The sequence below is a fragment of the Salvelinus alpinus genome, chromosome 22 (genome assembly GCF_045679555.1).
Source record: "Salvelinus alpinus chromosome 22, SLU_Salpinus.1, whole genome shotgun sequence".
In the NCBI taxonomy this organism is placed as follows: domain Eukaryota; kingdom Metazoa; phylum Chordata; class Actinopteri; order Salmoniformes; family Salmonidae; genus Salvelinus; species Salvelinus alpinus.
In genome coordinates, this window is record NC_092107.1 from 18,814,490 (window position 1) to 18,831,838 (window position 17,349).

At 42.1% G+C, this 17,349-nt stretch overlaps 1 protein-coding gene across 1 annotated transcript; it reads right to left on the reverse strand.

Moving 5' to 3' along the window:
* Positions 1-1,875: 1,875 nt before the first annotated feature.
* On the reverse strand, positions 1,876-15,421 carry LOC139549181 (E3 ubiquitin-protein ligase RNF169-like). The gene is made up of 5 exons (XM_071359362.1): positions 14,574-15,421; positions 13,916-13,986; positions 7,545-7,654; positions 7,226-7,328; positions 1,876-3,153 (listed from the first exon to the last, which is right to left on the reverse strand). Exons 1-5 carry the CDS (start codon positions 14,959-14,961, stop codon positions 1,927-1,929), a joined length of 1,899 nt encoding a protein of 632 aa, XP_071215463.1. The 5' UTR covers positions 14,962-15,421; the 3' UTR covers positions 1,876-1,926.
* Positions 15,422-17,349: the final 1,928 nt, after the last annotated feature.

Below are 17,349 nucleotides of genomic sequence, written 5' to 3' on the forward strand. Positions count from 1 at the left end.
AGTTGTGGCAAAATGTTTTAAGGACAACAAAGTCAAGGTATTGGAGTGGCCATCACAAAGCCCTGCCCTCAATCCTATAGAACGTTTGTGGGCAGAACTGAAAAAGCGTGTGCGAGCAAGGAGGCCTACAAACCTGATTCAGTTACACCAGCTCTGTCAGGAGGAATGGGCCAAAATTTACCCAATTTATTGTGGGAAGCTTGTGGAAGGCTACCCAAAACATTTGACCCATGTTAAATAATTTAAAGGCAATGCTACTAAATACACTCAATTAGTATGTCAACTTCTGACCCACTGGGAATGTGATGAAAGAAATAAAAGCTGAAATAAATCACTCTCTCTACTATTATTCTGACATTTCACATTCTTAAAATAAAGTGGTGCTCTAACTGACCTAAGACAGGGAATTTTTACTTGGATTAAATGTCAAGAATTGTGACAAACTGAGTTTAAATGTATTTGGCTAAGGTGTATATAAGAACTTCTGACTTCAACTGTATGTGCCAACCTCTTTACATACTTCAAGTGAAAGTTAAAACGAGACGAGCTTGAATGAAAAAGTCTTTCAGGTCTCAGTTGCGTTTGAATAGGTTGTGTTTCACAGTTCCTTCAGAATGTGAATGGACATGATCCGAACAAGTTGTTTCCTTCAAAGTACAGCGCTGTAGATTAATCATGTAGGCTATACAAGTGGTACATTCTGATTACTATAAAGAATCAATAACCTAATCTTTAAATCAGGAAAGTAAACAAAACTGCAGATGTATGACACAGTCACTTCCCCTCCAATACTAAAATATGCATCTGATTATTTAAACTGTATTTATAAAAAAGTATACAAGTATGTGTACCTAATGTGCATATTAATATTGCAATATCTTATACTTAAACATTTAAGTAGTAATGACATTAAAGCTAATATTTTGGCATATGCCATTGAAAAAATATACATCTTCAAGAAAACAAGAATCAAATAGAATATGGAAAGACATTTCTCAGATAAAATAATAGCCCTTTGAATAAGCGTCTCAAACAATATAGTAACTACAACTCAAAAATTTGAAAAATAACAATGCTGATGAACTATATTAATGTGGATTCTCCAATAGAAATATTGCATAAAACAGTTGTCCTAATTACCACCATACTATAACCTATAATTAATATAGATCAAAACTATAAGCTTTGGCAGTGCTACATCTTTGTAAAGTTGTACCATACACATGCAGAGCCATTTTAGTTTGTGGTAGTCAAGAGGGCATAAATCATTTGAGAAAAATGCAAAATCGATTGAGGTGCCAACGGACACTGTCTGTGTGCAAAATATTTTAGCTGAGCCAAGGATATAAACTGGGCAAGGTGTCACTGTAATGGAACTTACATTTTACGAGTGTTTTAACAATGCATCATTCCTAATGCACGAAGATGTTACAAGTGTTTCCCAAAACATCACAGAGGTGCTAAGTGCATCGTTGGTGCAGAAAGGAACATGTGGAACATGAAATAATCAATAGGATGTTACTCTTCTGGGTTAATGGGAATCTGAATGAAGGGTCTGAGAAAGTAATAGTGCTAGATCTTGTGTCCACATCCTTGGCTGAGCTAGAATCAGAATCATACATGACCCTGAACACAAAGATTTTCAATTGTCTGCACAGTATGAATCAACACAACCTCATGCCGTGAATCATTTCGTTTTTTCTCAGTGCATTAACTGCAGAAATATAGGATGTAGTGTTTATACATTTTGTCATGAGTAATTGCAAACGAGAAGAAAATAATCATGTTCAGCAAAATCATGTTCGTAGAAATTAAGTTAATCTTTAGAAGCACTGAATTTGGAACATGGTCAGTAAAAACAGTATAGTTCTTGTATGCAAGAAGTTGGCAAATTTTTATTATTTAAAAAAGCACAAGAATAGCCATTTAATAATTGCAATAAAAGTGCTCATTCCTTTTGGAAATTCTTCCTGATCTACGTGGATTGCATTCGATTCTGTTTTCACTGCAGGACCGGAGAAAGTACTTGTCAAAACTGGTCTTTTGCTTGTCTACTTGTTGCTGTTCCCTGTCAAACTGTCTTTGAAGATTCAACGCTAGCTCTCTATCCTCACTCTCTTGCTGTACCTGTTGAATGTACAGGTCAGCCTGTGCACAATCTATATTGAAACCATATTGGCTCTGGGATCTTGGCCTCTTGAGTCCAGACTCTGTCTCTTCCAGGTGTTTGGTCTTCTGCCTCCTCTTCTTACCCCTCCTTGAGGTAGGTTTGTTCTGGGCACAGTTTCTATTGTCCAAATATTTTCTCTGATCCTGTGAGTCCTTTGATTTAAGATTGCAACCCCTAACACTGTCATTTATATTGTGTGGGACTAAGGTTGGATTTTGATTAATTGAAGTTGGTCCACAATGTGATACAGGTATCACCACAGACTCCGAAGAAACCCCACACTCTGTTACAGTCTCCTCACTGTTTAAAGGTACAAACGGAGTATGAAACTTTGTGAATTGTTTTTGATGGAGGGCTGTCTCTCCAATGGTCTGGTAAAATATCAGTCTTTGTGTATTATGTATACTAGTTATTTCATTCTCTTGCCCAGAGGAATCAGTCTTGGCACACCTACCCAAGTGTTCTTCTCCCTTATTTGCTGCTAGAGCGCAGCTGCAGGGCTTGCCGTCCTTCTCTACAGAGCTTGGTTTGAAAACAAGGTCCACGTTTATGGGGCTGGTCAAGGTGCCCTTTGAGGTCACTTTGACAGACTGACGGTCCACCTCTATCTGCTTCCATTTCTGGAGGATAGTAGGGCTGGCTTCATAGCTGGTGGGCCTCTCCAGCCTGCGGAATAAGTTCCGTGGGGTGGACTTCACAATTGTGGGTTCCATCACTCGCCCGTCGGGTAGTCGCTTTGGTGGGGTGCACGGCGAGCACACTATTGGCTTGAAGTGATTCAGCTCCTCAGAGATACTGTCATTGCTCTCAGGGCTAACGGACCTCTCCTGTTTCGACTGGGGGACCATAAAAGGTGTTGATGAAGCCATGATGACGCCTCGCCAGCTATGCCTCTTGTCTTGGACAATTATGGGTGCCGAAAGAGATCGGCTGTTCTCAGAGGACAGAAGGATTCCTGCATTGTAGCTGAGAGCAATACTTGCCTGTACAGAGACAACAAACCAACAAAAAAAGGAAGAGCAATGTTTTAAAGGTCATGAAGTCAAAAATCATACTTTTCATGAAATTGGATGATTTTGATGAAACCAGATCAAAGTATGATGACCAAAGCACAAAAAAATTACTGTTGCTTCTACATTGATCAAGTTAGATCATAAAGTTACTGGTCCCATCCCCTGTCAAACACTTAGATTCAAGGAGGCAGGATTATTAAATGATAGGGTGACATCACCAATGTTCCCCCAAAATTTTTGGGGCACGGAGCAAATTACAGGCCTACATTTCATAACACTTTTTTAAAACATTTTAACATTATGAAGGGCTTGACATAAATGTATGATTTTTTACTTAGTCTAACACCATGAGCCAAATAGGTGAGTGTAAATTGCATTGTGTTGTATGATGCAAGAAACCACTTCACAAAATAAAATGTATTATTATTACCATACAGAGAATTAGACACTGTAGGCTACCCCTCTGCCTATTGGCTTATTTGCATATTCAAGCCTGTCTCAAAATACAACACTGCCCCTTTTTAAAGACAGCTTAAAATGTTGCCTACACGTTTTGTGCTCTTGTCGGAAGCAGTAACTCCCCATTGCTGACCTACACCTGGGCTAGTAACTCGCTAACAATATCAATACATGTTAACATGCGCAGCTCTGATCTGAACAGCACATTCATTCACTTGCAGGTTATTGAAAGACCCCTCATGGGCTACCCGGGCGAATTGTACTGCACTGCGCTCTGGCTATGCCTGCAACAAAATCACAGACTCAATCTTAGGAAAGTTAGATTTGGTTTGTTGCATTGAAAAGGGACTGATAATGTTGATTTGATCACAGAAAAAAACATTGATCTATATATTGCAAACTAATGGGGTGAACTCAGTGAAGTTCAATCTCTTTCCCCTCTGCGCAGCCTGGCATTTCTTCTGCCCTGCAGTCCTGTGCACACACACAGCTTAGAGGAAACATTGGACATCACCCTAACTATGAGATTATCTTACCTAATTTAAAATAAGTACCGCCTTGTAACCAACAGCGGAGAAGGCAAGTTTGCGGAGGGGCGTGGTTTGCATACAGTGCCTTCAGAAAGTATTCTTACCCCTGGACTGAACTCAAAATGTCTTACCCATCTACACACTATACCCCATAATGACAAAGTGAACACGTTTTTAGAAACTTTTGCAAATTACAGCTGAGTCTTTCTGGGTAAGTCTAAGAGCTTTGCACACCTGGATTGTACAATATTTGCACATTCTTTTAAAATAATTCAAAATGGTTGTTGATCATTGCTAGACAGCCATTTAAGTCTTGCCATAGGTTTTCAAGCCTATTTAAGTAAAAATGTAACAAAGCCACTCAGGAACGTCTTGGTAAGCAACTCCAGTGTATTTGGCCTTGTGTTTTAGGTTATTGTAGTAAATTGTTGGAAAGCAGACAACCAGGTTTTCCTATAAGATTTTGTCTGTGCTTAGCTCTATTCCATTTATTTTTATCCTAAAAAACGCCCTAGTCCTTGACGATGATAAGCATACCCGTAACATGATGCAGCCACCCCCATACTTGAAAATGATTGTTACGGATACAAGTGTTCTGTGTGTATCCTGTGTCTATTTCTTTTCTCTCCTTCTCCCCTACTCACAGGTGACAATAATCATTCCCCAATCAGTCATCAATCAGTCGCTAATCGGAAGACACCTGCTCCTTTTCCCTTACCCAATCACAGTCCCTTTCCCTTGGTTTAAAACCCCTGTCAGTTGTTTTCTCCCCAGCTCAATCTCTTTGTAACATGCCTTCTGTCTGTAGATCGCTTATGTGTTTTGCATCTACATGTCACTTTGTCCCCACCTGTGAGTATTGTTTTGGTTATGGTGTTTGTTTGATGGTGGGAAAAGGGGGTAACCAGACAAGTCGCCCTTGGGCTACACTACCCGTAGTTAAACATTGTTAAAAACACTAGTTAGAACTGGGCGGACCACCCCCTGTATTTTTGGTTAGTTAGTTAGCTGTTTGTGAAGTAGGCTAGTCTAGTTTAGGGGTGTTTTTGAATTATTATTCTTTCATTCCTTGGGTCCCGCTCAGCCCCTTTTCCTGCTCCCCCCCCATTTACTGTGTGTTTATAAATAAACATTTAGTGTTTGACGGTAATTAAGTTGTCTGTGTTATTTGTTCTCACTGTTACGTTTTCACTACTATAATTTGCATGAGTTGTGTTACGGGTCCCATTACCATCCCCCCCTAGACTGTCGGGCCAAAGGGGTTCGTAACAATTATTAAGTGTTTTGGATTTGCCCCAAACATAATGCTTTGTATTCAGGACATAATGTTCATTTCTCTGCCACATTTTTAGCACTTTTACTTTAATGCCTTACTGCAAACAGGATGCATGTTTTGGAATACTTTTATTCTGTACAGGCTTACTTCTTCTCACTCTCATTTAGGTTAGTATTATGGAGTAACTACAATGTAACATCCCCACAGCATGATGCTGCCACTACCATGCTTCACCGTTGGGATGGTGCCAGGTCCCCCCCCCCAGACATGACGCTTGGCATTCAAGCCAGAGCTCAATCTTGGTTTCATCAGACCAGAGAATCTTGTTTCTCATGGTCTGAGAGTCCTTTAGGTGCCTTTTGGCAAACTCCAAGTGGGCTGTCATGTGCCTTTTACTGAGGAGTGGCTTCCGTCTGGCCACTCTACCATAAAGGCCTGATTGGTGGAGTGCTGCAGAGATGGTTGTCCTTCTGGAAGGTTCTCCCATTTCCACAGAGGAACTCTGGAGCTCTTTCAGAGTGACCATTGGGTTCTTGGTCACCTCTCTGACCAAGGCCCTTCTCCCCTGATTACTCATTTTGGCCGGGCGGCAGACTTGGAGGCCACACTGTTCTTTGGGACCTTCAATAATTCATATGTTTTGGTACACTTCCCCAGATCTGTGGCTCGACACAATCCTGTCTGGGAGCTCTACGGACAATTCCTTTGACCTCATAGCTTGGTTTTTGCTCTGACATGCACGGTCAACTGTGGGACCTTATAGAGACCGGTGTGTGCCTACCCAAATCACGTCCAATCAATAGAATTTACCACAGGTGGACTCCAAGTTGTAGAAACATCTCAATGACGATCAATGGAAACAGGATGAACCTGAGCTAAATTGCGAGTCTCATAGCAAAAGGTCTGAATACTTATGTAAATAAGTGGTTTTTTATTAACTTGCTACAATTTCTAAAAAAACAATTTTTCGCTTTCTCACTATGGGGTGTTCTGTGCAGATTGATAAGGAAAAACATTAATTTAATACATTTTAGAATTAGGCAGTAACGTAACAAAATGTGGAAAAAGTTTAAATGTCTGAATACTTCCGTTATGCACTTTAGGCCAGTGACACAATCTCAATTTAAATTCAGGCTGTAACACAAAATGTTGAAAAAGTTGAGTGAATACTTTCTGAAGGCACTGTAGCTAGATAGCTACTCTACTGGTGCCAAAATTTGACTGTAGGGTGTCAGCAAATATTACAAGTTTAAACTATTCATATATAGCAAAGATACTTAGGTCTCCCCTTTCATCTGGTGTCTGGTGTTCGCTAGTTACTGGCAAGCTAGCTCTTCAGCCAGCATGGAACAAAGGGGTGGGATTTGTTCAAAACTGACGCAGTCGTCATGTCAGCACATTGGTTTGTGCTGCTACGAACCGCATCAGAAAAGACATGCCAATTTCAATGTTTGCATCAAAGTTTCTTGACGTAGGAGTATCAAAGCGCTGTCAGTCAAGACAAGCTCATGAATATAAACTCCCAGCCCACTCAGCTTCTTTTCAAACTTCCTGGTAGTAAGCCATGAGAGAGAAATTAGCCATGATAGAAAAGAATGTCTACAATTTTGAGCTTTTCTATTACCCAAAAATATGAGTGATACAGTATTTTGGTCACTCAAAAGGCTATTTTACATGGGAACTATAATGACTGTTCGGGACCTTTTTAAGCATTTCAGAAATAAACAACTGACCATTTTAGGGAATAAAATCTTCCTTTAAAAGCCCAACTTTATACCTTGTCCAGTCCAGGAAGATGAGTAGACACCCTAATTTTTCGCCTTCCCTCCTCTGTATCGGTACAGCTCTGGCTTCTCTGCCCCACATTCGTCTGTAGACCACTGAAGGAAAAGTGGACTAAGTAAATAACTGAATATAAGTAGAAAAACATTCAATGTAACATCAATCGTTCAATGGCTTTGAAAATGTATGTGTGCAAAGAATCAATACTGCAGCATTAAGTAAATGTGAGCAACATGATTATTCAAGTTTACAAGCAGCCTTCAACGTAAAAAACAAAACAAACATTGATAATAGAAGCAAGGAGATTTCAGTACTCTCTTGTGAAGTCTGCCGAGGTCTTTGTTCTTCTAACAAATGCAGACACATTTCTGGTTCTCTTCCCAACGGGTTCTTCATTCTCCGAGTCTGACAGCAACCCAAAGAACTGGAAGAAAAGGCTGTATATCTCAGCATCATGTTTACACTTATTCATCAATGTGTTGGCATACCAATCGGAGCAATCTATTCAACAATCTATTCATATGATTGTTACAAGATAAAAACTAACAGGATCTTGAAAGTTCCACATTCCTCTTTTCTGTTGTGGAGGACTTTCCTCCTCCCCTCTTTATTCATTGGTAACTGAAAAATAAAAATTCCTTCTTACTGATAGTAACTGAAACCTAGGGATCATTCACATGACCTGTGGTTGTTTAAAATCAATGTGTTGTGTGCCCATCTACAACAATGGAATTCGAGAATAGGAATAAGATGATATCAATGTATTAAAATGTTCTCTAATTTAACCTCGACGCTAGGTGTCAGATTTTTATTTTTTTAATAATGTTCAAGGTAAACGGACTGTTTCTCAGGTCCAGATCGTAGAATATGCATATAATTTACAGATTGGGATAGAAAACACTCAAGTTTCCAAAACTGTCAAAATATTGTCTGTGAGTATAACAAAACTGATTCTGCAGGCGAAAACCTGAGGAAATCTAACCCGGAAGTGATTTTTATTTATTTATTTATTTAATCTGTGTTTCCTGGCCCGTCTTTCTTCCATTTAAAGGGGTATCAACCAGATTCCTTTTCCAATGGCTTCCTCAGGCTGTGACCAGGCTTTAGTCATAGTTTCAGGCTTTTATTTTGAAAAATGAGTGAGATTTTTCAAAAATAACCAGGTGTCCTCTGATTAGTTCCTGCGCGCGAGAGGGTAGCGCTCCATTTTCTTTTTCTCTCTTATTGAATAGGTTACGGTCCGGTTGAAATATTATCGATTATGTTTGTTAAAAACAACCTGAGGATTGATTATAAAAAACATTTGACATGTTTCTACGACCATTACGGATACTTTTTGGAATTTTCGTCGAACGGAACGAGGCTTTGGTTTTCTGAACATAACGCGCAACCCAAATGGCGTTTTTTTGTTATAAAAGTAATATTTATCAAACATAAATAACATTTGTTGTGTAACTGGGAGTCTCGTGAGTGCAAACACCCAAAGATTATCAAAGGTAAGCGATTCATTTTATTGCTTTTCTGACTTTCGTAACCATGCTAATTTGGGGCTAGCTGTTCTAGCATTGATTGATACACTCACAAAAGCTTGGATTTCTTTCTCTGTAAAGCATATTTTCAAAATCTGACACGATAGGTGGATTAACAACAAGCTAAGCTGTGTTTTGGTATATTTCACTTGTGATTGCATGATTATAAATATTTTTAGTAATATTTTGCGCCCTGCAATTCAGCGGTTGTTTAGGAAAATGATCCAGTAAAAGGGATCCGTAGCGCAGAGAAGTTAAGTCTCAAACACATAGTTCTCTTTTTTCCCCCCACCTTTATTTAACCAGGTAGGCTAGTTGATAACAAGTTCTCATTTACAATTGCGACCTGGCCAAGATAAAGCAAAGCAGTTCGACACATACAACAACAGAGTAAAACAAACATAGTCAATAATACAGTAGAAAAATAAGTCTATATACAATGTGAGCAAATGAGGTAAAGGCAAAAAAAGGCCACGGTGCCGAGGTAAATAGATTTGCAGTGGAAGAATGTGCAAAGTAGAAATAGAAATAATGGGGTGCAAAGGAGCAAAATAAATAAATAAATACAGTAGGGGAAGAGGTAGTTGTTGGGCTAAATTATAGATGGGCTCTGTTCAGGTGCAGTAACCTGTGAGCTGCTCTGACAGCTGGTGCTTAAAGCTAGTGAGGGAGATAAGTGTTTCCAGCTTCAGAGATTGTTGTAGTTCGTTCCAGTCATTAGCAGCAGAGAACTGGAAGGAGAGGCGGCCAAAGGAGGAATTGGTTTTGGGGGTGACCAGAAAGATATACCTGCTGGAGAGCGTGCTACAGGTGGGTGCTGCTATGGTGACCAGCGAGCTGAGATAAGGGGGGACTTTACCTAGCAGGGTCTTGTAGATGACCTGGAGCCAGTGGGTTTGGCGACGAGTATGAAGCGAGGGCCAGCCAACGAGAGCGTACAGGTCGCAGTGGTGGGTAGTATATGGGGCTTTGGTGACAAAACGGATGGCACTGTGATAGACTGCATCCAATTTATTGAGTGGGGTATTGGAGGCCATTTTGTAAATGACATCGCCGAAGTCGAGGATCGGTAGGATGGTCAGTTTTACGAGGGTATGTTTGGCAGCATGAGTGAAGGGTTAGTTGCGAAATAGGGTTGCGAAATAGGAAGCCAATTCTAGATTTAACTTTGGATTGGAGATGTTTGATGTGAGTCTGGAGGGAGAGTTTACAGTCTAACCAGACACCTAGGTATTTGTAGTTGTCCACATATTTTAAGTCAGAACCGTCCAGAGTAGTGATGCTGGATGGGCGGGCAGGTGCAGGCAGCGATCGGTTGAAGAGCATGCATTTAGTTTTACTTGTATTTAAGAGCAGTTGGAGGCCACGGAAGGAGAGTTGTATGGCATAGAAGCTCGTCTGGAGGGTGAACACAGTGTCCAAAGAAGGGCCAGAAGTATACAGAATGGTGTCGTCTGCGTAGAGGTGGATCAGAGAATCACAAGCAGCAAGACAGACATCATTGATGTATACAGATAAGAGTCGGCCCAAGAATTGAACCCTGTGGCACCCCCATAGAGACTGCCAGAGGCCCGGACAACAGGCCCTCCGATTTGACACACTGAACTCTATCAGAGAAGTAGTTGGTAAACCAGGCGAGGCAATCATTTGAGAAACCAAGGCTATCGAGTCTGCCGATGAGGATGTGGTGATTGACAGAGTCGAAAGCCTTGGCCAGGTCAATGAATACGGCTGGACAGTATTGTTTCTTATCGATGGCGGTTAAGATATCGTTTAGACCTTGAGCGTGGCTGAGGTGCACCCATGACCAGCTCTGAAACCAGATTGCATAGCGGAGAAGGTGCGGTGGGATTCGAAATGGTTGCAAATCTGTTGACTTGGCTTTCGAAGACCTTAGAAAGGCAGGGTAGAATAGATATTGGTCAGTAGCAGTTTGGGTCAAGAGTGTCCCCCCCTTTGAAGAGGGGGATGACCGCAGCTGCTTTCCAATCTTTGGGAATCTCGGACGACGCGAAAGAGAGGTTGAACAGGCTAGTAATAGCGGTTGCAACAATTGCGGCAGATAATTGTAGAAAGAAAGGGTCCAGATTGTCTAGCCCGGCTGATTTGTAGGGGTCCAGATTTTGCAGCTCTTTCAGAACATCAGCTGACTGGATTTGGGAGAGGGAGAAATGGGGAAGGCTTAGGCGAGTTGCTGGGGGGGTGCAGTGCTGTTGACCTGGGTAGGGGTAGCCAGGTGGAAAGCATAGCCAGCCGTAGAAAAACGCTTATTGAAATTCTCAATTATAGTGGATTTATCGGTGGTGACAGTTTCCTATCCTCAGTGCAGTGGGCAGCTGGGAGGAGGTGTTCTTATTCTCCATGGACTTTAGTGTCCCAGAACTTTTTTGAGTTTGTGTTGCAGGAAGCAAATTTCTGCTTGAAAAAGCTAGCCTTTGCTTTTCTAACTGCCTGTGTATATTGGTTTCTAACTTCCCTGAAAAGTTGCATATCATGGGGGCTGTTCGATGCTAATGCAGAACGCCATAGGATGTTTGTGTTGGTTAAGGGCAGTCAGGTCTGGAGAGAACCAAGGGCTATATCTGTTCCTGGTTCTAAATGTCTTGAATGGGGCATGTTTATTTAAGATGGTGAGGAATGCATAAAAAAACATAAAAAAAACAGGCATCCTCTACTGACGGGATGAGGTCAATATCTTTCCAGGATACCCGGGCCAGGTCGTTTAGAAAGGCCTGCTCGCTGAAGTGTTTCAGGGAGCGTTTGACAGTGATGAGTGGAGGTCGTTTGACCGCTGACCCATTACGGATGCAGGCAATGATCGCTGAGATCTTGGTTGAAAACAGCAGAGGTGTATTTAGAGGGCAAGTTGGTTAGGATGATATCTATGAGGGTGCCCGTGTTTACGGCTTTGGGGTGGTACCTGGTAGGTTCATTGATCATTTGTGTGAGATTGAGAGCATCAAGCTTAGATTGTAGGATGGCTGGGGTGTTAAGCATGTCCCAGTTTAGGTCACCTAGCAGCACGAGCTCTGAAGATAGATGGGGGGCAATCAGTTCACATATGGTGTCCAGAGCATAGCTGGGGGCAGAGGGTGGTCTATAGCAGGCGACAACAGTGAGAGACTTGTTTTTAGAGAGGTGGATTTTTAAAAGTAGAAGTTCAAATTGTTTGGGTACAGACCTGGATAGTAGGACAGAACTCTGATTAGTAGATTGCAACACCGCCCCCTTTGGCTGTTCTATCTTGTCTGAAAATGTTGTAGTTAGGGATGGAGATTTCAGAGTTTTTGGTGGTCTTCCTAAGCCAGGATTCAGACACGGCTAGGACATCCGGGTTGGCAGAGTGTGCTAAATCAGTGAATAAAACAAACGTAGGGAGGAGGCTTCTAATGTTAATATGCATGAAACCAAGGCTATTACGGATACAGAAGTCATCAAAAGAGAGCACCTGGGGAATAGGAGTGGAGCTAGGCACTGCATGGGCCTGGATTCACCTCTACATCACCAGAGTAGGATAAGGGTACGGCTAAAAGCTATGAGAATTGGTCGTCTAGGACGTCCAGAACAGAGAGTAAAAGGAGCAGGTTTCTGGGGGCGATAAAATAGCTTCAAGGTATAATGTACAGACAAAGGTATGGTAGGATGTGAATACAGTGGAGGTAAACCTAGGCATTGAGTGATGATGAGAGAGATATTGTCTCTAGAAACATAATTGAAACCAGGTGATGTCATCGCATGTGTGGGTGGGTTGGATAAGGTATAATGAGCAGGGCTAGAGGCTCTACAGTGAAATAAGCCAATAAACACTAACCAGAACAGCAATGGACAAGACATATTGACATTAAGGAGAGGCATGCTTAGCCGAGTGATCATAAGGGTCCAGTGAGTAGTGAGGTTGGTTGGGGTCACGGCGATTCAGACATCTAGCCGGGCCATGGGTAGCAAGTTGGCAGAAGATGGAGGTCTGTTTTTAGCCACCTCGTGCGTTTCCATCGGTAGATTAGTGGGGTTCCGTGTGGTAGAGGGGACCAATCCAATTGGCAAAATAGTTCCAGTTATAGTGGCCCAAGAAAATTGTCGACCTATTCAGATAGCAGCCGATAAGACAGCTAACGATTAGATGGCTGCAGATGGGAGTTCAGGTTACGTCGCGACAGAGGGGCCAGTTGGATAACTCCCTCGGGCAGATAACGTCAGTAGTCCAGTCGTGAAGGCCCGGTGGGGCTCTGCATCGGCAGTAAAACGGGTCCGGATAGGAGATTGTAGCCGAGGAGTGGCTGATGGAACTCTTCAGCTGCCTAGCTCCGGAATAATTGATGTTTGCTCTGGGACCGACGTTAGCCAATAGTCACTCGGATAGCAGCTAGCTAGCTGCAAGATCCAGGTGTAAATGTCCAGAGCTTGCGGTAGAGATCCGGGGATATGGAGAGAAAATAGGTCCGGTATGCTCTGGTCTGAGATGCGTTGTACAAAACTGCCGATAGCTTTTCGAGCTAAAGGATAGCTGATGACCGCCAACCGTGTTTAGCTGAATACTAACAGTGAACTGGCTAACTTTTGGCTAGTTTCTGTTGTGGATTTCAGATTTGAGGTGAAAAAAAAAAACATCTTTTTTTTTTGTAATTGGTGAGGCGGGTTGCAGGAGAGTGTTTTGAAGTTGAGTTTTTAGAAAAAAATATATAAAAAGATATGCAAAGAAAATATGTAAATATATATATATATATATATACACACGGGACACGACGAGGACAAAGGACGTCTGACTGCTATGCCATCTTGGATACTATATACTTTTGATGGGTTTAGGGGCATTGTACAACAACACTTCTGTAAATAGCATGTTAAAAAGAAAATGTTAACAAGAAATAAGGCCTGGGGGTGTGGTATACGGCCAATATACAATGGCTAAGGGCTGTTAATACGCATGACTCAACGTGGAGAGCTAGGACACAGTCCTCAGCCATGGTATATTGGTTATTTATCACAACCCCCCCCCCCCAGATGACTTATTGCTATTATAAACAGGTTACCAACGTAATTGGAGCAGTAAAAATAAATGTTGTGTCATATACATGGTATATGGTATGATATACCACATCTTTCTGCATCCAAGGCTCAAACCACCCAGTTTACAATAATCCATATTACAATATTACCTTTACTTGCTTTCCACACTCCAGTCGGATCTCTCCAGATTTGGATACCTGAGCAGGCGAGCTGAAAATCTCTGAGAAAAATAAAACATTTAAGTTATCAAAAATCACTCAAATTTTCTCAAAACAAGAGCTGGGTCAAAAAGGTTTGGGAACCATTGGATAGAACAGGTACTCACAAAATTCCGTAACATATTACATTGAAAAACACCCCAGCCCCAAGTCTGGGCAAGTCACTGCCAAAATTTCTATGCTTAGAATAGTATATCAGAACTGACTGGTCTTGTTCTCTCTCCAGCCTTGTACAATAGCCTATTGGTTCTATGGAATGACCATCCAAGGCGCGTACGGAAAAACGCATAGCCCCGAGTTGAATAGAATGTGTTACAATGTACGAGAAACCGTTCTAATTCCTAATTATATCATTGTAAAACAAAGTAACATAATTGTTAACCACTGTCAGTTGAAATGTTTGCCGCGATAAAATGTTTTTTATGCTGCGAATAAAAGCCAATATGCTTTCCTACATTGTGTTCGTGATCATAATGGCAGGTAGCCTTACAAGGAAACAAATTAATAACACTGGACAAAATCCTCACGACATACACAAATGTATGTACCCTACAGAACAGCCTAAAACGGAATTGTCAAAAAAGCATACCTTCTCCACTAGTCTCACAGTCTCTCTGCTCCATTCTCCTCTTGCATCGTTGTGGATAACTCTTTCGAACAATTTCCCAAAGTTCGATGTTCACTAGGCTTTTCTCCCGGGACTGTTTACGGGCCCAGCTGGATACTCGCAGCCGGCAGAGGGGACAGCACAAACTGGTAAATTCCACAGTCCGCTTGAAACAGTGCAGACACACCGAGTGGCTACATGGCATAGTTACGGGCTCCAATAAAATCTCCGAACAAACCGGACACCTTGCCTCGTCCAGGGTTAGCAGCTGCGAATGTGTCCGAGTGTTCAGCATATCGGTGGGCCTGGCTTTGCATTTTTGCCCTAATCGACTAGTGGATCTGGCAGACCCTGTCGCCGCCATTTTCATTGGTCTCTCCCTACCAAAGATGGTGGATAAATGAAGATAAGTTACTCAGGCCGTTTACCATTGAAAACCATTGTCAGTTCCGATCTTCGTAAGGGGGTGGTTCCATAGATACCGGCGTAATATCAGCTGGGTCTGGTCTACTTAGTTCATTGATCCATGCACATACCTTTTGTGCTCAAAACAACAACAAAAAATCCCACTACCGCGATCAGGAACTTGTTAAGCAATTATTACAATAAAAAGAGGAAAGCAGCACAATATGATGAGTAAAGTATTTTGCTTAACTATTTTGAACTGGAATAAATTATGCACTTACTAACAATGACCAACACAATTCCAGTCAAAATTGAAGATTGCAATAAACACTGTAGCCTACCATTACTATATCCAACCCAAATGTTACTACTATCACGTATTCAAACTTTTACCAGCGACCCTCAAAAGGGAGTAGCAAAAAAACGTGTGACCTCCGCGCATGCACGCGCGTCTGCAGATGCGAACATGCGCGCACAATTGCTGCCCAAATGTGTAGCCTGTCATTACCGCCATAAACCGTGATGCATTTTCAAAACGCAAGCTAGGCTACAGAAATAAACTGCCTTTTACACCTGCATTTGGAGCTGAAACTCATTCATGTTAGCAGCCAATATCAAGTAGGGATATAATCATGTCACTTCTCTGGAGTCCAGAGCAAGCAAAATCATGCAGACTACTTATAGCAGAGGTTGCAGGATTGGATGGAGAGGATGTTCTTAATGCCTGCATCGTGCCTGCCTGCAGAGTGCTAGTTCAAGTTTGCCAGAATATGTTACATCTTCATCGCATAATATTGAAGATAGTGCGATTTTACAGCTGCTCATCTTTAGGCATATAGCCAGTAGCCACCCAAACTAGGCCTATCTGAAATATGAAAATTGTCAATCAAATCGTCAGGTAGCCTATTTTTCTGGCTATAAATGAGTAGTAGATTTCTAAATGGTATTTTATTTTGATGATAACGTAGGCCTACTTGTTTTTGCCAGGCAAAACTGGAGGAAATTAAACAAGGTGCACGCCAATGGTGATGACTGGTCATTGGTCAACAATCAAAATGCCCTTTTTGGTTCTGAAACATAGATGAAAATGTTTTGTATACCACCACCGAAAAGGGCACTTTGGAGACAAAGGGGAGTTTGCTCTGCACAGGTAGAGCCCTATCTGTGCCTGATTGACTGTAATTTAACCCCCCCAAAATGAGGGAGTGGGGTGTCTCTCTTCCGTCTCTGTCCCTATCGCTATGTTTGAAAACAATCCCCCCCAGTCACTCAATGCATCAACGACAGCAGAGGAACACAAATTGGGTGTGCTTGATTTATTTTACCGGATTAGCGGAGTTCGCGCCTTGGAATAGCCTGCACGCGCCAAGCCCCTAGGGCAGGGTTTCCCAAACTCGGCCCACAACTGCGTGGCCAAACACAACTCCAACATTATCATTAAGTTTGTTGACGACACAACAGTGGTAGGCCTAATCACCGACCACGATAAGACAGCCTACAGGGAGGTCAGAGACCTGGCAGTGTGGTGCCAGGACAACAACCTCTCCCTCAATGTGAGCAAGACAAAGGAGCTGATCGTGGACTATAGGAAAAGGTGGGCCGAACAGGCCCCCGTTAACATTGAACCGGCTGTGGTGGAGTGGGTCGAAAATGTCAAGTTCCTTGGTGTCCACATCACCAACGAGCTATCATGGTCCAAACACACCAAGACAGTCGTGAAGAGGGCACCTTAATTTGCCTGTATTTACTCTCAGATACACCAGGGTAAGCCTACACAAAACACAACCCTTATTTTAAGTGTCTCTACTAAAATTCCCTATAGGAAAAATGTATGGTAGAAAAACGATTGGAACCATTTCCCTGTTTGACCACTAGGTTTTATAGGTATTATGACACCTCCAATGTGGGGCTCTATGGGCAGGCAATCTGACTGTAGGCTAGTGGCAATGCATTTACTGTGGGCACCAATAGTACAAATGCCTACTGTCCTGGACTTAGAGTTGACGCACGCCTAAAGTTATATTCACTGCTATAATATAAGCTATTTGTAAACCATAGTCTTTTTTCACTTATTTATTTTTCAAGAGTTTCCCATATTTTCCCCAAGACACCCCGCCATGGAAATTAATTAATGTTATGATCACTGTTGATTGGAAACTCCCAGTTTGCAAGTGACTTGAAAAACAAGTCACTTACCAGGAGACAGGCCAGTACATCAGGAGACGTGGAGGAGGCCGTAGGAGGGCAACAACCCAGCAGCAGGACCGCTACCTCCGCCTTTGTGCAAGGAGGAGCACTGCCAGAGCCCTGCAAAATTACCTCCAGCAGGCCACAAATGTGCATGTGTCAAGAT